This window comes from Peromyscus leucopus, chromosome 2, assembly GCF_004664715.2.
Source record: "Peromyscus leucopus breed LL Stock chromosome 2, UCI_PerLeu_2.1, whole genome shotgun sequence".
In the NCBI taxonomy this organism is placed as follows: Eukaryota; Metazoa; Chordata; class Mammalia; order Rodentia; family Cricetidae; genus Peromyscus; species Peromyscus leucopus.
In genome coordinates, this window is record NC_051064.1 from 72,007,666 (window position 1) to 72,034,394 (window position 26,729).

The 26,729-nt window shown below is 53.5% G+C and overlaps 1 protein-coding gene across 1 annotated transcript in view; it reads right to left on the reverse strand.

Moving 5' to 3' along the window:
- Positions 1–1,467: 1,467 nt before the first annotated feature.
- Whrn (whirlin) overlaps positions 1,468–26,729 on the reverse strand; it is an 87,912-nt gene continuing 62,650 nt past the window's right edge. The window contains 12 exon segments of the mRNA XM_028892646.2: positions 1,468–2,207; positions 2,561–2,616; positions 2,619–2,682; positions 3,052–3,233; positions 5,251–5,740; positions 5,743–5,781; positions 6,694–6,765; positions 18,317–18,349; positions 21,222–21,431; positions 21,827–22,039; positions 23,125–23,161; positions 24,367–24,569. Coding sequence (XP_028748479.1) covers positions 2,025–2,207; positions 2,561–2,616; positions 2,619–2,682; positions 3,052–3,233; positions 5,251–5,740; positions 5,743–5,781; positions 6,694–6,765; positions 18,317–18,349; positions 21,222–21,431; positions 21,827–22,039; positions 23,125–23,161; positions 24,367–24,569 — 1,782 coding nt within the window. The 3' untranslated portion in view covers positions 1,468–2,024.

Sequence of the window (26,729 nt, forward strand, 5' to 3'; positions counted from 1 at the left end):
GGTTATTCCCTCAGAGAAGTGACAGACCTTATAGGGAAAGGGAGGAGTAGCCATGATCCTGAGAGGGGCTGAGTGGACTGGGTGGGTACCAACTGCCTTGGGAGAACCACGGCTTTGGCTTCTGGTGGTCTGCCTGGGTTTGAAAGAAAAGGATGGTCACTGAGACCTAAGGCTAAATCATTGCTAGAGATTTAGAACCCAGGGCCTTGCAGTACAAATGCTTTACCTCTGAACCTCACTCCCGTCCCAAGAGCAGGATCTTGTACAAGACCGTGGGACAGATGGCCCCTGCGGACCTCAGACAGAGCTCTGGACCTTCTGGTAAAGGGCTTGCCACAGCTCTTCCCCCAGACATCATAATGGCTGGAGGAAATGGCTCTTGGGCTGGTCCTTGGGCACAAGGCCAAGCCGAGTTTTACCGCCTTCCCCGCATGACCCTCTCTCCTGTGTCTGATTCTAATCCCCACTGCCCCTGGATGCTGGAGCAGATGGGCCCTGTCAGGAGGGAGAGCAGGAAGAGTCCAGGATTCCACGACCTTGGCTGTGGGCCTTGTCCACAGAGACAGTGAGGTGCATCCATCCCTGGCCCTAAGTGGAAACAGTTCTCTAAACAGCTCTCAGTCTCTGCACGTCCAGGACGCTGTGTGATGAGGCTGAAGGTGCCCTCTGCGAAGTGGAAGATGACCTCTGGGAGGTAGAAGGTGCCCTGTGGTCCTCTCTTTGTCCTTCCTTAAGGAGTCACTTTCCTATAAATCTGGGTTACAGAGTTGGCTCCCTGAATTGTGCACAAGATGACCAGTCTGGGTGTGTGTGTGTGTGTGTGTGTGTGTGTGTGTGTGCGTGCGCGCTCATGTATGTGCTAAAGCATGCCTGTGTGGTGCAGGTGTGTGCTTGTGGAAGCCAGACCTCAGATGCTATTCCTAAGAGTCATTCCTTGAGACACGGTCTCTCACTAACCAGAGGCTTCCTGATGGGGCAAGTCTGGCTGGTCAGTGAGCTCCAGCATCGCCCTGTTTTTTTTCCTCCCCAGTGTTTGGATTACAAATGTAGGCTACCGTGTCTGGCTTTTTATATTGGTTCTACGGACTGAACTCAGGTCTTCATGCTTGTAAGGTAATTTCTTTACTGACTAAGCCATTTTCCCAGCCCCACGGTGTGTTTTTAAACATTCTGCCCATAGCATATTCTATCCAGGGGCCTACCTGTGTGCCCTAATTTAAGAATGTTAACTTCACACTACTTAAGCGAATTCTACCCTCACAGCTTCAGTCAGGTCCTCCAACAGGCAGGTGAGCCCTAGGCCGTCTGTGCCCCCCCCCTCACCTATCCCCAACTGACCAGCTGGTGTTCAGAATGCAGCTGATAGTGTGTGACAATCTGGGTGCCCACCTCCTCCCATCTCCACACACTGAGCAATCCAAACCCTTGCCCACAGGCGACGGCATAGCACACTGGCCCCCAACCAACCTCGTTCAGATTTCTTTATTGAAAAATTAAAGTCGTAAGCTCTGTATATAAATACACTCACGTTGCTGGTTGCCTGCAAGGCCTCTGGGATAGGCTGGGGGTGCAAAGGGGATCTGGGGCCTGGGGTCCCCTGAAGCGCAGGAAAGGAAATAAATAAATAATAAATACCCGAGGGACACTGAGCTAGGAGGAAGGGGGTGCGACTGGTGTGAACAGGCGTGCTGGCGGCTCATTTGTGGCACTGAAGGTCCCCCGGCAGGGAGCAGTCCGTGAACTCTCCTGTGACCTCATAGCCAAAGAGCTAGGCATCTGGGGGTGGCAGCACCCCCATCCGGCCCGGAGAAAGGTGCTCTGCCTTCCTTCCCTTCGCTAACGCAGTTTTACTGAGCTCCTACTGTGTGTCTGGCGCACAGATTTGGACCTGACTCTTTGCTTGCCCTGTCTGGTTCTCTTTTTCTCCTAGTCTGGGCCAGGGGACCAGGCAGGGTATATGTGTCAGGGTAGGAGGGGGAGTCTGCCTGTGACCCTGTCCTGTAGTCTTGACCTTGACCCCACCCCTAGAGCATCACGTTGAACTCAGTGACCAGGAAGTCGATGTAGTCTCTCTCCTTGGTCTTGAAGGCCTCGGCGATGATTCGGGCAGCCTCTTTGTGCTCCTTACCCCGAAGCGTCAGCCCGTTCACTTCCAGAATCACGTGGCCCACCTTGAGCTGCCCGCAGTTATGGGCGGAGCCTCCTCGCTGCACAGGGAGACAGAAGCAGGGGTCACATGGGTACCTGGTTTTGACCACCGGCTAAGATAAGCAGCTATGTTGCCAATCTCGAGTCCGCAGTTCTGGCAAAGTTGGGCCCCGCAGAGCGAGAGTAGGCAACTTCCTACGTTCTGGGCCAGCATGGAATCGGGGTGGGGTGGGTGGGCATGTTCCTGCTAGCCTGCCCAGGCAGCCCTACGCGTCAAGGAGCTTGCCATTCGAGAGGGCCACTGGGTCTGTCTTCAGGTTTGGTGTCACCTCTGGGAGGCAAGTTCTGAGGGTGCCGAGAACGAGCTCTTTAAGACAGGGGGACTTCCACCAGAGGAACGGTGAAGACATACCTGAATGGTGACAATCCTGGGCAGAGGCTGGCGTGTGTTGGCACCACCCTCAATGCGATGCCCAGTGTGGCTGCACTTTTCCTCACACGGACTAGAGTGGATGTTGGCTCCAGGAGGCCTGGCTGCAGGTGGGAGAAAGGCGGCCTTGATGCTTCTCAGGGGAGCCCAGTGGGAGCCTCACATATGACACAGACGAAGCTAAGTCTTTGGCTTTTTAATAATGCCCAAGGCCCAGACTACCTGGTGGAGTGGAGACTTGAATCCCAGGCCTGACCTTAAAGACAACCTCAGCTACCATGCCACACTAGAGTATAGAACAGCTGCCAGCCCTTGCCACCCAGGATCAGGGCAAAGAGGGACTACCAGATTGCTAGCACAGTGGCCCTCTGGATCACTCCAGCAACGCCTCCTAAGGCCCACGTGCTAAGTGTCTCCTGATTCCCAGGGCCTCCCATCCTCCACCAGGATCCTACGTGCACTCCCCAACTCACGGGTTTACTGGCACCCTCTGTGGTCCTCTCCGTCCGGGGCAGCTCCTTGCCACTCTTGCTCTTGGTGGATGCTGTCTGTCTGCCTCGGCCTGAGGTGCTGGCCTCTGTCTCCCCAGCATCCACACCACTGTCCTCACTTAGAGTCTGCCCGCTGTCTGAGAGCTGAGAGAGTGTGGAGGCTGCTGGGGACAGACAAGGGAACAGAAGCAGTCATGGAGGGCCACTTGGGGGTGGGGGAGGTGATGGAGCTGGGGACTGGATGGCTATGGAAACTCACCATGCAAAGAGAAAGGGAAAGATGATGGGATAGATGATGGGACACAGGGACTGGAGGGCCGGGGATATTCCCTGAAATCTCCCCATCTGACCACCTGATCTGCCAGCAGGGCCAGGCCTGACAGTCACTACTACATCCAAGACTTCTGCCATAAATACGAAATACTGGCATAAATACGAAAATAGAGGTTAATGGGCCAGCCCAGCTCACAGAAATGGGCTGTTGCTTTTGTTATTTAAATTCACATAATGTCAATTTTTAATGATAGATATTTGAGTTAGGAGATTTTTTTTTTTTTTTTTTTTTTTTTTTTTTTTTTTTTTTCGAGAGGGTTTTCTGATAGCTTTGCATTTTGGAGCTCTTGTAGCCAGGTGGCTCGACTCACAGAGATACTGTCTGTCCGAGTGCTGGATTAAGCTGCCCACCTGCAGAGTTTTTTTTTAAAGGTCATAGTTACACAAGAAAAACATGGAAGGTCTACCACCCTGCCCTGTACCCTGCCCCCATGACCACCCTGATGTGAACTGAGTGGTAGGCACACATATCCCATTCTCTAGCCAGCAAAGCTGCTCCATTCTGTGTGTGGCCACTGAACGCTGAGCTGAAGGTTCTTGCTTAAGAATGTGCACTGTGAGCCAGGCGGTGGTGGCGCACTCCTTTAATCCCAGCACTCGGGAGGCAGAGGCAGGTGATCTCTGTGAGTTCAAAGCCAGCCTGGTCTACAGAGCGAGTTCCAGGAAAGGCTCCAAAGCTACACAGAGAAACCATGTCTCAAAAAAAAAAAAAAAAAAAAAAAAAAAAAAAAAAAAAAAAAGAAAAGAAAAGAAAAGAAAAGAAAAAGTGCGCTGTGGATCCTGTGTGTTGTGTCTGAATGCTCCAGGACCAGCTGTGCAAGCCTGGGTGAGTGATCCATCATCTCAGAGCCCCCTTGATCTAACCCTGGAGAGTGATGCCTACATAGTACGGTCATCACAGAGACTAGTGCACAGGGAGGAGCAGTGGAGGGCAGCCTGCTCTCAGGACCCGGCTCTGCCACCGCCTACTGCATCTTTCGCGTCACTTGGGAAATGGAGACTAAGGATGCTGGCACAGGGCTGGCGGCCGGACTCCGTGAGTGAAGGGCAAGAGGGCAAGCAAGGCTTCCGGTCTTTCCTGGCTCCCACCAGCCCCTGCCCAGCATCTCTACAGAGGCCTGCTTGCTCTTCTCTCACCTGCCAGTTGTCCCCCAGGGCAGGGTCACAGTGTTCAGCATCTCTGCTTGTGGCCTCAAGTCCCCAGACCCTGCCTGCCCTTTTTCCTCGGCTACCTCGTGGGGTGTTGTGTAGCACTTCAGCCACACGATGGCAGCAGAGGCTAGCTAACTGCTGGACAGCCAGGGCTCCCTCCACCTCTTCATATTGGGCATTCCTTAAAAGACAGGGGGCCCCAGCCTGGCCTCGTGCGGCACTCTGGCTTCTACACACCATCCAGAGGTCCTGTGACTGGGACTGTCATACCCCTGGGGCCCAGCACCTTCTTTCTGCCAGACTGGTTGGTCAGGAGCAACCAACGCCGGCCCTGACTTCCCAAACAGTCTTCCAGACGAGGCTGTGAGACGGACCCAAGGTGCAGGAGTAGGAGACCCCTAACTCCACCCCCACGTAAACCCCACCCAGTGACCTGGCAGCGTCTACTCCACGTTGCCAGGGGAAGAAGGTGCCACTCATTCTTGGTAGCTGTGCAACAAAGTCAAGGGTAGAAGTGGGATCCAAACTCAGATCTTGGCTTCAGGCCATCTTCATGCTGACCCTGAGCCAGACCGCATGTAGGCCGGCAGACCCTTCTGCAGCACCCGGGCCTACCAGCCGCAACAGGAAGAGTGACTCTGGGGACCAGAAGAGACCCCCCCCCCCTGTGTCACAGAGCTGGGCAGCCATACTCACTGCGTGTCTGGGGCAGAGCCCGCACTTCATTCACATCAGGCCGCGCTGACTGCACGCCCCTACCAGCGCGCAACGTGCATAGGTTTGCACCCGCCGGGTCGGGGGACGGTGGCGGAAGGCAGGCCCCAGCCCCTGGGGTCTCTGCAGGAGGGCTCTTGAGGTGTGGTGGGGACTGGACCCGAGGGAAGGGGCCGATGGGGTGCTGGTTAACCAGGGCCAGGTGGGTGTCCAGCGGCTTCCTAGACCTGGGGTTGGCATGGGAGATGGAGGCGTAAATGGGAGAGGAGGGCGAGTCCTGTGCTGCCGAGGAGGGCCCTGGGGCGGGCGCAGTGCCCACGGGTGGGCTTCGATTCCGGGGTGCTGAGAAGACAATGCCTGAGTGGGCAGCAGCGGACAGAGGGGCAGGGTCCTCCCTCCCTGGCTTCCGTGTCTGGCCAAGTCGGTGGTCTTGATCTTGAACCAGTGGTGGTGGGGGAGGAGGTGGCTTGACTGCCCGAACAGGTCTTCTGAGGGAGGAGGTTTGACATCGTCCTGCCAAAAGACCCAACAGGAGTAGAAATCAGAGCCCATGGTGGCCAGAGAGGGACAGCAAACAGCGCTGGACCAGGCTCAGTAGGACTGGTGGATCACCTGCGCCTCAGACTCCCCTGGCCACACTGGCTGTTGAATAACTGTCATCGCTCGCCCGGCTGGGAAAACACGGCTCCCTACATCACGGCCGCCGAGGAGCGCCAGGATCTTGGCAGGTGTCTCTGGGGGACCCACTCGGTTCCTTTGGGAATTGAAGTTCTTGGCTTCGGCAGGGGCTTCATCAACGAGTGACAAGACTTAATTAAGGCAGGAGGAAAGAAGACAGCAACACAAAACAAGCATTTCCATTGCAGGAACCATCTGGACTGAGCAGAGGTGGGGGGAAGGGTGGAGGCGGGGGGGGGGGGGGGGGGGGGTGCGTGCTGCAGGACTGTGTGGCCACGGACAGGGCAAGGTGCCTCTCTGAGCATAGTGCACCCACCAGCAGGTGAGGCAGGGATGAGAGCAGCAGAGTGTACGACGTGTTGACAAGGGGCCTGAGATGCAGTGAGCCTGGTGAGCAGGAGAAATGGACCACGGCCACCAGTTCCCTTTCCTTAGCCCAGGGTCCACGCCTGGAAAGCTCTGCCGACACCGTCTCAATGCTCTGACCGAATCACTTGACTCACTCTGGCCCTAGCCATGAGTAAGGAGCTCCATTTTCAGCTCCATGTTCCAGATGGGAAAACACAGGCACAGAGAGGCCAAGGAGCTCGCCCAAGGCCACACAGGCAGCAGGGAGGTCAGACTAGAACCGAGGCCATCAGCTGGGTCGGTGGGCGCTCGGCAGAGACTCTGTCATCCCGCCTGTGTCCTCTTTCTGTGGCTATCCCCAAGAAGAGCCCAGGAGTCCAAGAACGGAGCAGGCCTTACCACAGACACATCCGGGAGTGTGTTAACGCTGCCTTGGGTGGTCTCGCCGGTTGCCTCCAGGTCTAACGTGTTCTGGAAATGGACAAGAGACAAGCTGAGCAGGGCAAGAGCTGAGAGGAGAGCCCATCTGTTTTCCAGGGCACAGAATGGAGGACCGTGTGACACCTTCCAACAGCTGAGGTTACCTGGCAGACCCCACTCTGTGGATATTTACCTTACTCACTCAGAGCAGTGACTTTTTCTGTTAGACACTTTGAAGTAAAATTTTCTTTATTATTATTTTTGAGGCAGGATGTCATGTAGTCCATGCTGACCTCATTTTAAATTTGCTAGTGTAGCTGAGAATGACCTTGAACTGACTCTCCTTTTGTCTACCTCCCAAGTGCTAGGATTAGAGGCATGTGCCAATATGGGTACATGATGCTGGGCACTAAACTCAGGTCTTTCCGCACACCCACAAAGCACTCTTCTCAGTTGAGCTACATTCCAAGCCCTGAAGTCAATTTCTCTTTGGGACCTCCTGACCATTTTCAGACCCTCCTTGAACTACCTGGAGATGCTGGGGGGTGTCTTAGATTGAGCTTAAGTGTTGTGCTTCACAGCTTTAGCACCCCCACATCCAGTGACAGAATGCTGGGGGGTGGGGCGGGGCACACGACAGGCCAATAGCAAATGAGGTGTGTATGAGGAAAGGTGCTGCTCCATGGCTTCAACTCCCAAGGGGTAACCTAATGTGTAACTGGATACCATATTACAACACATCCACCTCTTCCTTAATTCCTCCACATTGTGTTGTGTGTGTGTGTGTGTGGTGTGTGTGTGTGTGTGTGTGTGTGTGTGTGTGGTGGGCATGTGGGAGGCCTGAAGAGGGAATCTGATTCCCTAGAGCTGGGGTTACAGGCAGCTGTAAACCACCCAGTGTGGGTGCTGTGAACTCAACTCAGGTCCACCGGAAGAACAGCAGTGCTCTGAACCCCGAGCCATGTTTCCAGAGCCTCACTCCCACCCCCAGCGAGCACCCCCTTAAGTGACTTCATGAAGCCAGAAGGCTTTCCCTGGACTCTGGTCGAGCCAGGTGAGCTCTTCTAGGGGTGGGGGGAGGGGGGCTACGGGAGCCCATCATCTCCTCCTGCCTCCAGACTGTCAATGAGACTGCACCCTGTGTTCACCTGGCTAGATTAGGGGATGCCTGCATGGCTGGTGGGTGTCATTTCTCTGTGTCGGTGGGGACGTTTCTGGAAGAAATCAGCCACAAACATCATCCTTCCCGCCGTGCAGCCTCAGTACTCACCACAGCCCCAGAGGAACGCCACAGTGGAGGGGGACGTCAAGGGATGCCCTGTGGTGATATTGTGTTCCCCAAAATATTGTGCACCCTAATAAACTTATCTGGGGTCAGAGAACAGAAAAGCCACTAGATACTTAGGATAGGCAGTGGTAGCACACGCCTTTAATCCTAGCATTCCAGAGGCAGAAATCCATGTGTTCAAGGATACAGCCAAGCATAGTGACTCACGCCTTTAATCCCAGGGAGTGGTGGTAGAAAGCAGAAAGGTATATAAGGCGCTGAGGACCAGAAACTAGAAGCATTTGTCTGGTTAAGCATTTGGCTTGTTAAGCTTTCAGGCTTCTAGCAGCACAGTTTAGCTGAGACCCATTCGGATGTGAGGACACAGAGGCTTCCAGTCTGAGGAAACAAGATCAGCTGAGAAGTTGGCCAGGTGAGGTTAGCTGTGGCTTGTTCTGTCTCTCTGACCTTCCAGCATTTCACCCCAACAACTGGCCTCAGGTTTGATTTAATTAATAAGAACTTTTAAGATTCATGCTACAATGCCCACTTTCTCCCGCCTCATAGTCTACTTTTTCCTTCTGCAATGCTAGGGTTGAACCCAGGTCCGGGCCAGTCCAGCCCAGTGCTGCGTCTCACCAAGCCCTTCACCCACCCTCCCACACCAGGACTGCTGCTTCTCAAGTTGAGCTGGATGAAACAGCCATATTGGGCCTCTAGCTGGTAGACGGAAGTCCTGGGACTTCCTATGGTCTCCCGAGTGTTGCCCTCATGAGACCTCCTCTTCCTGTGTTTTAGAGTAATCCTGTGGGTTGCTTCCACGGACAACGCTGGCTGATGCAGGCACCCAGACCTGGCTCAAGTCTCCAGTGAGCCATCGGTGCTGAATGAACAGTCCCCAAGGCTCTGGACCCAGCAGCCAGGGCTGGAGGTGAGGCATCATCCTGCCTGAATGTGTGTGTGTGTGTGTGTGTGTGTGTGTGTGTGTGTGTGTGTGTGTGCGCGCGCTTAGATCTCAGAGGGTATCACATGGCTATCAGCATACAGTACACTTGGGAGAGCAGCGACCAAGGAAAGTTGCCTAGATGGGCTAGGGATGGACACTGGGTCTGACTGTGAGCAGTGAGCCATGTTTCATTGTGTGCGCATAAACAAGGAAGAACACAGAGGATGCTTGAGAATTTTCTGCCAGCTCTTGGTCATGCTTGGACTTGAGCCTGAGGGCAGTGGGTTGCCTCGGAGACGAGGTCAAGTTTGCTTTCCACGAAGAAGATTCCATTTGCTCATGTCCCCTCCTGCCAAGCGGGAGCGCTGTAGGAAGTGTGGCTCGCTCTTCTCACTAGCCATTGTCCTGGTTGGGCTGCACACACGCTCCACTGGCTCCAGGTCACCTCCGGCACGGGCCTACCTGAGCAACCCACCCTCCCCTTGTCCCATTTTCCTTTTCTCTCACTCATCACGGCTCCCTACCCAGCAGACAGACAGTCCTTGGAAAGAAATCAAGTAATGGACACCCCTAGTCCAAGCAAGGCCCTGGGGCCTTAACATGTCACTTGGGAGGAATTCCAAGCCCCAAGCTCATCGCTGACTCCACAGCCTGGCCCTTTCTTGCCACTTCTCCAGTACGATCACACCCGCCCCAGGGCCTTTGCACTAGCTGTCTTACCACCTGCACCATCCATGACTCACTTCCACCTTTCCTTTGGTTCTCATTGCTTGGGGCCTCCCCGACCGGCCCCGTCGCCATGGGCACCACAGATAGCATCATCCATCTATCCTGACCTGGTTCACTTTTCCGTACACAGTTCACATGTGGCCGTGCTATCTCTTCTTCCTACTGGGTATAACCTAGGACAAGACTGAGGCCACTGAGACTTCAGTGCTCAGAACCGTGGCTGCTGGGTCTACCAGGTACATAAATGGATGAGTCTATGTGAGTGAATGGATTGCTTGGTTTAGCTGCTGGGAGCAAGGGCTGAGCATGCTGGGAGTTGATGAGGAGGGTGCTGTGTTCTTTGTAGGGGCCAATAATGACGGCTGGAACAAGAGGGAGGCATAGTTGTAGACAGAAGGTCCCGAGGCAGAGCCTCCTGTATATAGATTCCTTTTTCAGAAACTTCAGGTATTCTGGGGTGACAAAGGACATGTGTTTGTAAAGGCTGGTGATGAAGCCACATATGGACAGGACGCTGGGTCCTCTTCGTAGCTCACCCCTGAGTTTTTCTTGAGCTCACATCCAGCTCTGCCTTTTATGGCTGTGTGACAACAGGCAAGTCATAAGCCTCTGTGTGCCTATGTAAACTGGCTAGCCAACCATGTCATGCAGCGGATCCACTAAACCCTCAATGGCTCTTCCCACAGGACCTGACACTGTACCTTGGAAGGTTTCCCTCATTAGAAATCCAGGAAGCCTTGCAAACTGCCCCAAAGTGAAAGGCCTACCAAGTAAGTAAGTATACTGTGGTCCCTGAGGGTGAGCTCCTCAGAGAGAAAGGTCATGGAGCTTTCTCATAATCCCTTACCGATTGTCACGAGCATAGTGCTCTCTGGAATCATCTCTGGTGGATGGGCATCAGAGACCCCTCCTAGCTGAGGTGAGTGACAAGGCCAGTTTGTCCGTGCAGGTCCTTCCCAGATGCAGAATTCAGGAAACCCATGGTGTCCACTCTAAGGCAAAAAAAGCTTCTGCCATGGGCCCCACATGGCCAGTGTCACCTGCTGTAGAGGATGCTGGGGAAGCAGGGCGAGGCTCAGCTGGCTGGAATTGGGCAAACCTGCCCTGTTCTGGGGCACTAGGACCCTGGAGCATCATTCAGTCATTCAGCAAACACTGACCATGATTTAGGAGCAGGGTGGGAAGGTTTGAGGGTCATGAAAGGCCAGGTGAGAATTAGGTGCCTGGCTCTTACCCAGCCTTGCTGGGTAAGGCTGTATGTACTTTCCCATGGCCCTGAGGCAGGCACCATGGCTCTCTGCCATCATCTGTCACCTCTCCTGCAGATCTAGAGGAATGTGACAGGTCCAAGGATGTATGGCATTGTCCTGGCTAGTTTCATGTCAACTTGACACAGGGTAGAGTCATCTGAGAGAAGGGAATCTCAATTGAGAAATTGAGAAAATGCCTCCATAAGATTGGGCTGTAGGCAAGCCTGTAGGGCTTTTTTTTTTTTTTTTTTTTTTTTTTTTTTTTTTTGGTTTTTTGAGACAGGGTTTTTCTGTGTAGTTTTGGTGCCTGCCCTGGATCTTGCTCTGTAGAAGACCAGGTTGACCTCAAACTCACAGAGATCTGGCTGGCTCTGCCTTCCAAGTGCTGGAATTAAAGGCATGCACCAGCGCTGCCCAGCCTCTGGGGAAATTTTTAAATTAGTGATTGATGGGGGAGGGCCCAGTTCATTGTGGGTGGTGCCATCCCTGGGCTGGTGGTCCTGGGTTCTATAAGCAAGCAGGCTGAGCAAGCCAGTAAGCAGCACTCCTCCATGGCCTTTGCATCAGCTCCTGCCTCCAGGTTCTTACCCTGTTTGAGTTCCCGTTCTGACTTCCTTCAGTGATGGGCTATGGATGTGGAAACACAAGCCAACTAAACCCTCGCCTCCCCAACTTGTTTTTGGTCATGATGTTTCATCATAGCAACAGTAACCCTAAGGCAGCCACTCTGTAGTAACTTGGGCAACTAAGCCAGGTCTGTGTCACACCACCCTGGAACTGGACAAAGCCCAGGTGTTTCAGGTGGAAGAGGATGAAGTGGAGCACACAGCAGGCAGCTGGTTGGAGCACAGTGCAGGGCAGCCAGGCTCCGTCTGCAGTCAGGCTCCAGACACTCTGGAGCCCAAGTCCCCAAGTCATGTTCCTTGTACATCTGAAATAGCTGCAGCCAGCCCAGCCAAGAACTAGGACAGTGCCAGCAGAACCCAAAAGAGCAGGCATCGAGGTCCAAGGCCACAGTGTGTCTGCATGTCCTGGGTACGGTATCCCAACCCCAGAGCCTGCTGCTTTCCACATGCCCTTTGGGGCTGACTCCCCTTCAGTTCTACAGCCTAGCCTGAGGCTCAGAGAGGGTCCAAAGTCACCCATCAGGGTGGAGTGCTTCCCGTTCAAGCCTACAGGTATTGAAGTTCCTGTCCCATCGTCTCCAGCCTCCTCAGGGCTGTGGGGGTGCAGAACAGACCCTCCCTTACATTTGAGTTGGTACAACAAGGGTCCAGATTCTCACACCTCTGACTTGGAGCAATGGAGGAGGGGAAGAGGGAAAGTGAAATGAATGACCAGGAAGTGTCCTCGCGCTGCCTTCCACCTGGGTGCCGTGCTGAGGACAGGCCATGGCTGCATTGGATATCATCAAAGTCCAGGTGCCCAGAGCCACCTCAGCAAAATAGTGCTCCTCCCCAGGCCATCCCAGTTTCTGCCTCCTGCTCCTGGCTTACATAAAGTGCTATTTTCAGCTCTTTGTTCTCCCAGCCCTGTTACTCCAGGGTCAGGCCACTCCCCACCCCTCCCCCATCGCAAAATGCACCTAAGGTCTGAAAGTGGATGGCCACTTCCCGTTATGTATATGGAGAAACTGAGGCACTAGATTACAAAAGCTTAGTGTGTGTGTGTGTGTGTGTGTGTGTGTGTGTGTGTGTGTGTGTGTGTGTGTGTGTGTGTAGGGGGCAGCATTAGATTTCTGCATGACTGAAGAAGAAAAAGGGAGAGAAGAGACCTTACAGGGAAAAGTATGGATAAGGGGGAAGGGTGAGGAGAGGCTCCAAAGAAAAGACAGGGTTGGGGAAGGCCAGACAGTTCAGCAATGGGAAAACCAGAGACAGAGAGAAAAGCAGGGGGCCGCATGGCCAGGGCTGGTTTGAAAAGAGCTTGTCACCTCCGGACAGGTGGAGGATGGTGAGATGATTCGGGGAGGCAGAAGTCCTGGCACTGCTTGGGACAGTGTTTCTTTCGATCAAAGCTGGGGAACTGGGGCTGACTGTGGCTATCTGTGAGGACAGTCCCCATTCCATCACCCCAGATCGTGAGAGCCAAGAGCTCTCTGGGAGGGAAGGGCACAGTCACCTCTCAGGGCAGGGCATGGTGGTAGAGTCCTGTTACAACCTAGCTGGGATGCTGCTGAGCTGATGATACCTGTCCCTGTGGGCTGCGGCTCCCTCCCTTGTCCTGGGAAAAGGATGCCACACAGTGGAAAGCAAGAAAGCATGCCCCGCAAACTCCAGGTCAGGAGAAGCCCTTAGGACAAGTGTTGAAGGGGACATGGGGACAGAGAGCCCGGCTCAGAGCCTCCTTCCGCCAGGAGTGAAGGCAGCCGCCATCACCAGGGATCTTTCCTGTCACTCAGATGTCAACAGCAGCTGGCTATACCCATGCTGGTTACTGACCCAGGGCTCCACCTTCTTACCAGGAGAAAGCGAGCCGCCCCATCACCATTGTGTGTCCATGTTCTGAGAGCCGCATATCATCAAACAAACAACTGAACGCTTTGCTGTCCTCTGCTCTAAACTCCTAAACAGTTAAAGCTGCAACCCTGAGAAGGGAGCCGGGCTCCGCCAGCCTCCAAAGGGGTCTGGGGCTCAGACAATGAAGAACTCTCTACCAGCAGCTTCCCCCACTTGCCAGCTAGAAAGCACTTTCTTGGGACAGCGGAGCTCAGCTGCACTCAGAGGGGAGCTGAGTTCATGGGGCATGGCTACATTTGGTGAAAACACCTCCCGGCACCCCAAATCCTCACACAGGGAGGCAGGTGTTCTGTAAATGCTAGGACATGACGGAATGCTGCAGAGAAGGAAGGAACCATTCAGATGGGTCGAGGGAACTAAAGCCCCTGGTGCCAGCCGGGATGATTCTGGGGTGTTGGGGCTTGCGTGAGACTGTTAGGATGAAGTGGTGTTCTTCTCAGTAGGGGGGCACATCCTGGGATCATGGTGGGGTGCGTAGTTTCCAGGCATGGGGCACTGTTAATAGTTTGAATATGAAACGTCTCGCACAGCCTCACGAGGACATGGTGGCCAGTTGATGAGCTTTGGGAAAGTGATGGGATCCTGAGGGCTCTGACCTAATCAGTGGACTCATTCCTTGATGTATTCAAAATGATATGTCACAATTGGGACATGGTGAAAAAGGAAGTAGGGCCTAGGTGGATGTTGTGTCACTGGGGTTGTGTCCTTGAAGCTCTGTCTTGTCCTAGCTTCTTCCTGTACTCCTCTGTTTCCTGTCTCCTCCTCCTCCAACATGTGAATAGTTTCCCCTTTACATGTTCTGGCCACTATGATGCTCTGTGCACAGGCATGAGGCTGAATAAAGATGGGCTGAACTCCCTAGAGCCAAAAATAAGTCTCCTCTTAAGTTATACCAGATAATTTGCTATGGCACAAAACATTAAGCTGGCATGGCATGGCAGCTCATCAGGGACCTACATGGTGCCCATCACTTCCCTGGCCCTCTGCATACCCATGTGGCTTTTGCCCCACATTCTATCACCCCCAATACCACTCCTCATGTATCCCTCAGCTTAAGTCAAAGCCTCATTTAGTGCCCGACTGAAGCCAAACTCTGGATTTTGGTTGACCATCTCTCTGCCTGTGACCCAGTCATCAGGCTTGGATCTATCCTCTCATAACCCTCAGACACTGAATTTGTAGATTGTTTGCATAACCCAGGGCCTGATTCATGCTAACAATACTAGCTACAGTCTTTCTCTTTATGTAGGTCCCTTTATCAAAATCTCCTGCCTCCGTTGGCAGCTCCAGGTGGGCAGGGTGAATGGTAGGGAGACTTAATTCAATAAACATCACATGGCAAGGGCAGGCTGAACAAGCAGGGAATGAATAAAGGTTTTCCTCCTGAACAAAGGAGTCTTTAAACCCAGCAGGTCAGTCCTGAGTCAAAGGAGGGAGCAGACCCTCTGCTTCCTTGTCCCATCTCTGATGACAAGCAGATGTCACTCAGTCCAGAGTGGCTTGAGTCTCCCTCCTTCAGTGTGCCCCAAAGGAAGCTCAGGCCACAGAGGGAGCTGATGCAGCAATGCTGGGAGCCTCTCTTTTGCCTCCCTGTGGTAAGGAAGAGGACAATGTGGCCTCAAGGGTGGAGTACCATCTCAACATCCTTGGAAGCCACAGGGCCCCACTCTAGACATAGGAGAGGTGTTTCAATCCAGGCAGGAAAATCTGGGGTGATAATCAGATTTTGTCCAGTTGTTATGAGTGAACAACAGCCTTGACCTCTAATCTTTTTCTGTCCAACCCTCAGAGCAGTAACATGCTCAGCGTACATGCTCCCCACTCATGTCCATCCAGTTTCCCTGGGCAACCCAAAGGCACCAGGTATTTCCAATCCAATGCACAGATGTAGAGACGGGATTGGAAAGCTTACGCTACCAGCTCAAGACAACCCACTGTGAGTCTGAGGAGCCAAGCCCAGTGGTAGGATTCACAGCCTGGGAAATGGCACATCGGCCCTGCTCACACTAAAGATGAACAAATGCTGGCAGGCGTTTGTTTTCTCGCCCACTCTGCAGGCCAGCGATTTCTCCGGGGAACATGATGCTGTTCAGAGGCTGGAAAAAGGCTCCAGGTTGAGTGATAGGCAAACTGAAAGGGGGTGTCATGTGTCTATGGGTCGGGGTGGGCTGGGGGACTTCCTTGATTGAGGGCTTCTGTTCTGAGCAGATGTGGCCGCACAGTGGACCATGTGTAGCCTGGGATGGATCACTCTACCATGTGACCCAGGGAACCTGGGTTCAGTGGAAACTGGCCCCATCTGGGATGCCTGGGTCTCTGGGTCACCGGCAGCCAGGCGCCAGGACAAGGTGCATTTCCCTGGGATACAGAGGCAAATGTTGGAAGATAATCCTGTGGGTGGCTGAAGGCGCCATCTCCTGGGCTTCTCTTGGTAGGATGCAGTCCCTGCTTGTCCCCATCCACTCTCCCTGCTACTGGGGAAGTAAGCTCACTCAGGGCTCAGAACAAGACCGGTGTCTGTGAGGACATAGGTGTGTTCGAGTTCTGTGGGTTTAGCTGTCTTCTACGGATACAGCAGGCTGTTTGTTGCATTGCTGCGTGGAAGCTGTGGTCCAGTCCCTAGTGCCTGGTTGGGGGTAATCTTCTCTTCCACGTCTTTCTCCCTCTGCTATAGCCCTTGCTGAGATGCAGAGTTGGGGAGACATTGTCACCATCCCCTGACATGCCCTCCTAGATACTTCTTAGCATCTGTGGTGGTCTGAAGGAAAATGGCCCCATGGGCTCATAGGGAGCGGCACTATTAGGAGGCGTGGCCTTGTTGGAGTAGGTGCGGCCTTGTTGGAGGAAGTGTGTCACTGGAGGTGGGTGGGAGGGCTTTGAGGTTTCAGATGCTCAAGCCAGGCCCAATGTCACTTTCTCTTCTTTCTGCCTGCTGATCCGGACGTAGAACTCTCAACTACCTCTCCAGCACCATGTCTGCCTGCACGCTGCCATGCTGCCCGCCGTGATGGACTAGACCTCTGAACTCTCCTAAGCCATCCCCAGTTAGATGTTTTACTTTATAAGAGTTGCTGTGGTCATGGTGTCTCATCACAATAATAAAACCCTAACTAAGACATCACCTCTCAACAGAAAGATGCTTAGACTCTGAGGAGCCATGGAGGTCTGCCTTCGTCTTACAGATGGGGAGACTAAAGCAAGTGTGGGCAGGAGGCTTCCCCAAAGGCACATGGCACTGGAGGGACAAAATGGTGTTAGAATACCCTAAAAGAGATGCTTCCAGGTGGGGAGGTGGTGCCCCTTGCCCCTCACCCCAGGTGGCCTGCGTGTGCAGGGTCTGAGGCTGCTATGCGCCAGGGGTATGGCAAGAGATATCAGGCCAGGGCTGCTCAGGTACACAAAGAGCTGGCACCTCTCAGCCCATCACTGCATCTCTTAGCAACTGACTGCACCACCTCCACGGAGCCCTTGCAATTTCCTGGGAATGTGTCTGTGCATTCCTCGTTGATTCTCAATAATCAGAGATCCTGTTAAAATTAAGCCAGACTACATCCTCCCAGATGGGGGGCGTCATCTTGTTCACAGTCAGTCTTCAGCTCGTGGCCTGCCCTTTGCTGTGCTTGCCCTGCTCTGGCTCCACTTGCCTCCTAGACAGTTTGTGGACGCGGGAGGCATGCTCCAACCTCAGGGCCTTTGCATATGCCGTTCCTGCTGTCCGAACTCCTCCCACACCCCCAGATATGGGTGTGGCTCTCTCTCAGCTGCTTCCGGTCTTCCTCAAGCATGCCTTTACCAGTTCTCCCCAGCCCCAGGTGCCCTGCCCTCTTTTGCTATTTTCTGTAGCTCTTATCACTTCATGTGCCACTCATCTCGTCCTCCATCATTCCCGCCGGCCTCTGAGTTCCAGCTGAAGAAAGCATCTCTAGTATTCTCTGCTTCACTGCAGCCCCTGGGCTGCACACAGCACATGGCATGCACCCCATAAAGATTAACAGAAAGGAAGGAAGAGGAGGGAGGGAGAAGACAGGTGGCGTACAGACCAACAGACAGGCTGACTGCTAGGGGATGCCCAGCAAACAACTTCCGGAAGAACCAGGGTCAGAGGACAGGGCTCACGACTCCACACAGAGGCAAGCAGGCCAGGGACTCGGTCCAGCAAGCTGTGTGACCTGGGGTAAGCTGCTCCCCCTCTCTGAGCTTCTCTGTAACAGGAGGATCTTAGTGCTCATGGCTACTAGGAAGGCCACAGGAGATATGTTTGAGAAATGCTGGGACCAGGCCTTAGAGAGCACCCCATAAGTCCCAGCTGTTATTAAGAGGAAAAGCTCCAGTATTCACATGGGCTGAGTCGTGTGCTAAACTCCAGGGACCCCGCAGTGACCCCAGATATGGTCACCTCCCTCAACTACTGGTGACCATGTAGGGATAACTGACCACATCTCTCCTGTTCACGAAAGTACAGAGAGGCGAGATCTGGAAGTAACCCCGTCAAAGGGGTCAGGCTTCCTGTAAGATCTGCCACCCAAGCTATGGGGACAGGCCATGAGGAATGGGAAGGAGAACATTGCAGACAGGCAGAGGCCATGACATACAAAGGCTGGTCATGCTCTCTACTGCATAGCACAAAGTGATCACCCTCCTTTTAAGGATCCTAAAACTCAGAGAGGCAGAACTACTTCTTGAGGTCACACAGCGAGTCACAGGGCTAAGCCAGGATTTGAATAGAAGTCATTCTCCAGAGCCTGAGGCCACTTATGAGGTGGTGACCAGGAGACAGGCTGAGTAGCAAGAACATTGGGTCCCCAGAAGGGACAAGTGCAGAGTTTGGGGCGGCAGGAAGGGCTCGGCCCCCACCTCTGCCCTGCCCCCCACCCCCGCAGAAGGACGGTACCTCCATCAGGTCTATAAGCCACAGCAGCCGCTCCTAGGGAGGGTGGACGGGCAAAATGCAAAAAGAAAAATACATGAAATGAATGTCAGGGGATCAAGAGGCTTCAACATAGCCGCCACCTTCCCCCCCCCCCCACCACCTACTGAGGGGAACAGCAGGGTCCTCAGAGGAAGCTGAAAGGCCCTGCTGCTCTGGGGAGCCAACCCTATCCTTCTCAGGGGTCTCCAGAGGTCAGCGACTTGGGGCGGGCGTGGTGCCAGCATTTCCAGTCACAGATGGAAAAGCAGGCTGGACGGGAGCAGTCTGTCCCAGGTCATACCTGCTGAGGACAGGCAGTGATTCAGGAGGAATCAGCTTGGAGACTTTGATCCTGCAGCCTGGGTCCCCAGGGACCTGCTGCTTTCTTAGAACTGCGCCTCAAATATTGCCCGGGGGAGTCCCTGGGAACAGGCAAGAGGGAGGGGCAGCAGTCCTCAGCCCAGTGCCTTCCAGAGCCTTTGAGTACGCACAGGCCCAGTGAGCACATCTCTAAGGGGGTTGCCCAGGCAGGAAGGGCAGCAGGCAGCGGCAAGGCTTCATCTGCCCCGAGGGCTGTGGCTGCATTCCACGGACTCCAGTACTCATCCTGGGCCTAAGACTGCTTTCTTTTTCTGTTCTCCCTACAAGTTGGGGATTTGGTGTAACAATTCCCCTACAAGGGAGGAGACTGAGGCACAGAGAGGTAAAGGGGACTTCCCTACTTGCAAGGCTCTCTTAGGCTCCTCTCTGCCTGGGGGAGTGTGTGTGTCCTGGGCACCCTGATTGGTCACAGATTCCGAGTGGTCCCCATTTTAGGAACTGTGCAAAGGGACTTCGGGGTACTCTCCCATCTGCCCCAAAGCCTCTTGTGCAGAACCACTCTTGACGTGCGATCTGCTGTGCCCAGGTGTGCCCTGTGCCCTGGGTCCTTGCTGGTGCTGTTCTAGCTAACCTGACCAAAGGCTTCTCAGTGACGGGAAGGCCATCGCTACTCTCTGCAGAGCTCCATCCTGGCACAGGGGCCTCTTGGCTCCTCTTGTCCTACAGCCTGCTGTGTTCTCTGGACCTCGGGCTCCTGCAGCCAGAGCTGGCAGGACCTTATGCAGTTTATACATGGAGGGACTGAGGCACAAGGAGACTAGGACTTAAGCCCAGATTTGCTGCCTCCTAGACCAGAAGACACCCTCGCTGTGGCACTCTGGTCCTGCCTATCCAAGGGCCGCAGCCAGAACGTAACTCCCTGCGTTCAGAGCTGTGCTCAGTGGCTCTTGGAGCTCCACATGGACATTTTAAGGCCAAGGTCATAAGAGTCAGACTCAGAGAAAAGTAGAATGCAGACCAGGGCCCATAGCCTGGAATCACCTCATCATGGGGTGCTTCGTGGCCTGTGGTTACAGGGAACCTGGCAGTCCGGGGGCAGGGCCTCTGTCTAGCTCTGGAAGTGACCTGCCCTTCCAGGGACTTGAAAAACAGTCGCTGACCCATCCGGAGCCACGGAGGCAGGCATGGCAATCTCTGGGGTCATCGCAGGAAAGGACAGGGCCCTTGAAGATGACAGGGATGGGGTTAAAGGTCCTCCAGACCCTAGAGCTCGAGTGCTGAAGAAAAGCCATGTGAGGAGCCAGGATCTGTAGGAGTGAAGGCTGCCCTGTGGGCTCACCAGACAGCCACAAGGTAGCTCATCCCTCCTGCGGGCCAGCCTGCCATTGAACTTACTGAGTTCGGGCTTCAGAGCCACCAGCACTTCACTCCCTTTCCGAGGATGACAATACCAGCTCTGGACCTCCAGCCCACCCACCTGACTCCCTCCTCTAGGCTACATGGCTGTCCCCTAAGATAAGAAACATGGCATTTGTTGTTGGGCGTGGTAGCACACGTCTTTACTCTCAGCACTCGGGAGGCAGAGGCAGGTAGATCTCTGTGAGTATGAGGCCAGCCTGGGCTACATAGCAAGCTCCAGGCCAGACAGGGCTGCATATGTCTCAAAACAAAAAAACAAAACTACAAAAATACAAAACAAAACAACCACAACAAAAAAGCAAACAAAACCCAAGGCATTTGCCCTTGAGAATCTTGGGAGCAGAACCACATTCTAGGATGGATTAGATGCTGTACTGGGAGCTGCTGAGTTGGCAGGAAAAGCCAAGCCAGGCTTGGGGCTCCACAGACAGCAGGTGGCCTCTTGTGAAACCCAGAACCACAGTCTAAACCACCCTGACCGCTACTGTGTTAAGCGCTGACCCTAAGCTGAACTCCATGCCTTCCCCATTTGATCTTCCTGTGAAATGCAATTATATCGTTCTTGTTTTGTCTAATTAGCCTTTACAATTTGGTACATTTCACCGTGTGTGCGCGCGTGCGTGCGTGCGTGTGTGTGTGTGTGTGTGTGTGTGTGCGTGTGTGTGTGTATGTGTGTGTGTGCGTGCGTGCATGTGAACATGCATGTGTGTGTCCGCACACACGTGTGCAGGTGCCTCCAGAGGCCAAAAGAGGGCGTCAGATCCTCTGGGTGTAGAGCTGCAGGGAGTGCACACGTGGGATGGAAGTCAGAGGACAACTTGCAGGGGTCAGTTCTCTCTCTCCACCATATGAGTCCCAGGGCCTGAATTGGTTTGGTGGCAGGCACCTTTACCCTCTGAGGCATTTTGTTGGCCCCTGTCACTTAAAAACAACAAAACAAAACAAAACTTTTCCTTAGGATCCCCAGACTGAGAGCCACAGAAGGCACGTCTTTCTTATGTGTCCACGGTCCCCGTGTCCGGCACACAGCAGGTACTCCACCGTAGCCGGGCTCTGACAGATGAGGAAGGCGAGGCTCGGTGAGGAAAAGCTAACATCCTAACGGCACCCCGACCTTCTCACCAGGGGCAGGGCAGGGGCAGCTCACCCTGGCTGAGCTGACCGTCGTGGAGGTGCCGTGGCTGCCTGTGGATGATCCCGTGTCGCTGTAGGACACCATGGAGTAGGTGTCTCCGGCACCGGGGCCTGGGGGCTGCCGCGCCTTCATGGACTCTATCTCCCGCCTCAGCACCAGGTGGTCAAAGCGGTCCAGGTCTTGGGGTGAGATGGTGCTCCTCACCTCAGACAGGAGAGAGAACTGCAGGGGAGGGGGGGGACAAAGGGGATGCTCAGACGCTCAGGAGAGAACGCCATCAGCAGGTGAGACTGGGACCTCTAACCCCAAGTGAGCTGCCTGCGAGCCTGCTCGCCCTTCCTTAACCCCATGTGGCTCTCCAGCCTCCTCATGTCTTTCCTCAAACACCAGGCCCAGCATCACCTGACTCCTCCTTCTCTGCCGCTCTTCCTTCTCAGCACACACAGGTGACAAAGTCCCAGGAGGCACTACCACATTCACGCCACAAAGCCTTTGGCCAGCCTTTCCATCCAGAGTACCCTCTCGATCCTATCCCGCCACGGCCCCCTGGATCTACCCAGGGTTCAGTTGAGCTGAGGTCCTTGGTGATAGGGTCGGGGCAGAAGGCACAAAGTCACCTTGGCGTGTGTGTTGAGCAATTCAAACAGTGCCATGACCAGGGCCTCCACAGAGATGGCACCACCGCGGTACTGGTCCAGGTAGTACATCATGGTGGCACGCTCCTGCTCTGTCAGCAGGTGCCGGGCTTGGTCATCCAGAAGTGCGCGTGTCTGGTTGCCCAGGCTGCTCAGGGTCACCTGGGAGCCAGCGGGGCCCTTGTAAAATCCTGGCTGAAAGACAGAAGGACACAGGGAACTGACTCTAGGCTGCGCGGGATCCAGAGGACCTGGCAGAGCCAGTAGCAATACTGGGAGGGATGCTGCAGCTTCTAGAGGTCCTTTGATGATCTATCTCCATGTACATGGGAACCTCTCCACCCAACCCTGGGGTGACAGCACTGTATGGTCATCTCTGGTCACAAAGCATTCACGGGACACTTTCATATTTGGCCTGTGTGTATCCTGTGCCTATCTGTTCACACACTATATGATCCTCTGGGCTTTACGATCTCTCTTAATTAGCTGTGGTGATAAGAGTCCCCGCATTTCTGAACTGTAATTCGGATCTATTCCCCTAACCCATTCCAAATTACACCAGAAGTCCTCACCACTGACCAGTTGATACCATCCAGTCTCTCCTCAGGTTCTTTGGCCCACCCTGCCACCCTGCCAAGCACATCTAAAATGATCTTGGGAACACAAACTTCGTGTGGTGGACTCTGCCTACACCGTGCTCACTGCCCCCACCTCTTTCCACGGCCCCAAACCCTGTGAGCACAGGTCAGCCTGCCTGTCACTCTGCCCCTAGACCCCACTCATTCTCTCCTATTCTTCCACTAACCCAAACCCTACTCTGTCCCAGGGCCCTGGCATGTGCTCTTGCCTTGGCATGGCTCACTCCTCTCCCTCTGCTCGGTGTCCCATCTAGGTTTACTGACTCATCTCTCACTCTTTCCAAATGCCCACCTTGCCTCGATGGCTCCCAGTCTGTTTTCTGCTTGGATACTTGTTTGAATGCTTGCACTGTCTTTATTTGTGAGTCTTCCACTGGGTGTGACACACACACACACACACACACACACACACACACACACACACACATCCTCGCCGCCGCTCCAGGAGGGCAGGGACCTAGTGACTCCTGTTCACTGCCCTTATCCCAGGAACAAGCCCAGGCTGGAAGGCGGTGAGCATGGGAACAGTTGGCCAGCCTGGCTGAAACTCCCTACAGTATGCAAGCCCCTGTGCGGACTCTGCCCGGAACTGAGGGGAGAGGAGGAAGATGCTGACAATGTCCCACAGATGAGGACACCTACCTTGCTTGTCCCTTCTTCTGTGAGGTCCCCTGGAAACCTATGGAGAGAAACAAGCCCCTTCAGCACATGTGAGCGCATGGAATGAGGGGCACACAAGGGAGAGGCTGAGCTGGAGCAGGAAAGCCAGGCTTTGTATCTGGCATGGTGGCACATGCCTATGACCTCAGCACATGGGAAGATCTGAGGATCAAGACTAGCCTGAGCTACAGAACAAGTTCGCAGCCAGCCTAGGCTATGTGACCCTGTCTCAAAAAATTTCTTCCCATCCCCAAATAGAGCAATAATGTGAGAAACCATACACCCGTGTATCATGGTCACTGCTTAGGAGCTGCTGAAAGGCAGGTGACCCCTGAGACCTAGAGGTGGTTTTTAGCCTTCCCAATTAGTAACATGTTTAGCATTGCCACACCATGCAAGGTAGTCTCCTGAGTGCTTTCTGTCCTGATGGGACCCAGAGTTCTCTGGTCGGCATGGGAGCAACAGAGAGTCGGGAAGCATGGGTGTGGCGGAATGAAAGACCTCTGGCAGGTGACCCAGGTCAACCATCTCATCCCCCGGGGAGGGTGGGGAAACAGGACCGGAAGCAAGTTGCAGGGACCCCTTGGCTCTAGCTCATATTTTCATGAGAAAAAGAAGGCTTATGCTGTACGAGTCTAGAATTTTAAGAAATAACCAGAAATCCAGTTTTTAAACAGGAAATCTGTTTTTAAAAATATGTTGGAAATTAAAAAAAAAAAAAGCCATAACACTATACTGGAGAAAGGAAGGGAATGAGGGGGAGAAATAAGAAGTGGTTGGGGGTGTCTGACTAGAGTCACCAGCCAGCAGGTGGAGACGTCTGGTAGGGACCGTCGGTGACACGGGTTACGTTGCTAGCGGGCACATACCCACCCAGCCTCTCTGCTTGGCTTCTGAGACTCATTCATCCCAAAACCTCCCGGGGTCCTCTCTGGCAGTGTGCGATGGGGGCAGAGCCTACATTCAGATGCAACACTAGGCACCCGGAGACAGTTAGGTGATTTGCTTGATGGCAGAACCTGGGGGCCCTAAGTCCTGCATTTCAACTTTCCCTGGGGACATGGAGGCTAGGAGAGAAACTTGAAGAGCTCATGCTCATGCTCATGAGTGGAATGGATCTGAGGGAGGGGACACCAGGCTGAGAGTCATGTGGCAGAAGATGAGAGGAGCATTGATTCTCAAAAGTCACCCAAGGGTCCCTGAACCCTGTGCCTGAGGCCAGACCCTGCTGAATTGGTGGCGCTTTCCCCAATCCGGGAACTGGCAATCCACTTGGTCTGGTCCACGGTGGTCCGTGCGTGGGGCAGCCTTCCAACGTCCTTCACCGTCAGGATGAGGTGCCGGGATGACTTGAGCAGCTTCACCGCCTCGTCATGCAAGATGCTGAGAAAGCTCCGCCCATTCACCTCCAGAATCTGGTCCCCAACCTGCCAAGACCCAACACCATCACATGGGCTGCCCTCGTCCCAGCTCTCAGAGGAGGTCATTGAGGTTCAGAGAGGCTATGTGGATGCCTGGGGGGTCACATAAGAAGGAAATGACAACTTGCTTCCAATGCCAGCCCTGAGCCCTGCTCCTGTTACTAGAAAGGACACTTCCCATCTAGTGACAGCTCTGAAAGTAAGTCAACTATGACCTTCCCAAAGTCCCCCCATCAGAAGCAAGCCAGCTCAGAGACCTGGGTCAGATGAGCGCACTGCAGGATGCGGTGAGGGGAGTGAAGGTAGACACCTGTTATTTGCATATCTGAGTCTATGTTGAGATTTTTTTTTTGTTTGTTTGTTTTTCTGGTTTTTTTTTTTTTTTTTTTTGGTTTTTCGAGACAGGGTTTCTCTGTGTAGTTTTGCGCCTTTCCTGGAACTCACTTGGTAGCCCAGGCTGGCCTCGAACTCACAGAGATCGGCCTGACTCTGCCTCCCGAGTGCTGGGATTAAAGGCGTGCGCCACCACCACCAGGCCTGAGATTTCTTATCTAGCACATTTTTTTAAAGATTTACTTATTTTATGTAAACGTGTGTGTGTGTGTGTGTGTGTGTGTGTGTGTGTGTGCACTGCATGCATGCGTGCCTGGTGCCCACAGAGACCAGAAGAGGGGGGTCGGATCCCCAAGAACTGGAGTTGCAGGTGGTTGTGAGCCAACACATGAGAGCTGGGAACTGAACCTGGGTCCTCTGCAAGAGCAGCAAGTCCTCTTAACCACTAAGCCATCTCTCTAACCCTTGTAGCACAAATCCTAAAGGGTCTTATAATAAAAACCCAGAGCCAGATAGTAGGGTAAATGCTGAAATATCAGAGAGACAAAGAAGCCACTAGAGAAACTTCTCACCACTACTGAATCCTCAGGCCGAATGGAAGGCAAGATTCTATCTCCACGAATCCTGTGACTGAAAGCCTCTGAGTCCTCAGCCAAAAGGCACTAGTTCCTGTCTCCTCATGCCTTATATGCCTGTCTCTACCCAGCCATTACACTTCCTTCCTAGTGCTGGGATTAAGGCGTGTGTGCTTTCCAAATACTGGTAGCAGAGGCATGAGATCTCAAGTGCTGGGATTAAAGGCGTGTGCTACCACTGCCTGACTCTGTTTCTCTCCTAGACTGAATCAATTTCATGTAATCCAGGATGGCTTTAAACTCACAGAGATCCAAATGGATCTCTGCCTCCCAAGTGCTGGGATTAAAGGTGTATGTCACCACTGCATGACCTCTATGTTTAACTCTGTGCCTGGCTCTGTTCTCTGATCTTCAGACAAGTTTTATTAGAGTACAACAAAATATCACAGTAACCCTAGCTCACATTCTTTTGTCACTTTAGAATGTCAGCAACACTTTAATTTATTAATGAAAAAAATCCCACCAAAACCAAAAACCACAATAACCAAGATACCCAGCCGCTCACTGAAGGAGTACACACTGCTCAGAATCTTATGACAAGCAGGCAGTTTTATTTTGTAATATAAAACAACAGACAAGCAAGCATGTTTAAAATGAAAAGATTAAAAAGACAGAGATAGGGCTGGAGAGATGTCTCAGAGGTTAAGAGCACCAGCAGCTCTTTCAGGGGACCTGAGTTCAATTCCCAGCAACCACACATTGGCTGACAACCATCAATGAGATCTGGTTCCCTTTTCTGGGGTGTAGGAAATATGCAGACAGAATATTGGACACATAATAAATAAATAAATCTTTAAAAAAAAGAGAGAGAAAACCACTAGCTCCCCAATAAAAGCAAGTCCGAAACAAAGCCAGAAGAGGCAGGAGGAAGATGCTGCAGTGTGCAATGGGGAGCACTGGACCACTTTGAAGGGTGGGGACTCAATGGACCTCCTTCTCTCTCAGGACATTCTCAAGCCCATGGATGCGACATCAGGCTTGCTGTAACCTGAAGGGTGGCCAGCCCACCTGCTGGCTAGTCTCAGCTAGACTTCTTTCCCTCTGTCTGAGCCTGCATTATCAACAGTGGGGGAGTCAGACTCATCCATGGCCCGAGCTGCTTGTGGGGGTGCGCTTTTCAGGGATGTGGCTGCCCTGGAGCCATTTATGCTACTGTAAGTAACGTCAGTGAGCTCACTGGTTCACTAGACTAGACCTT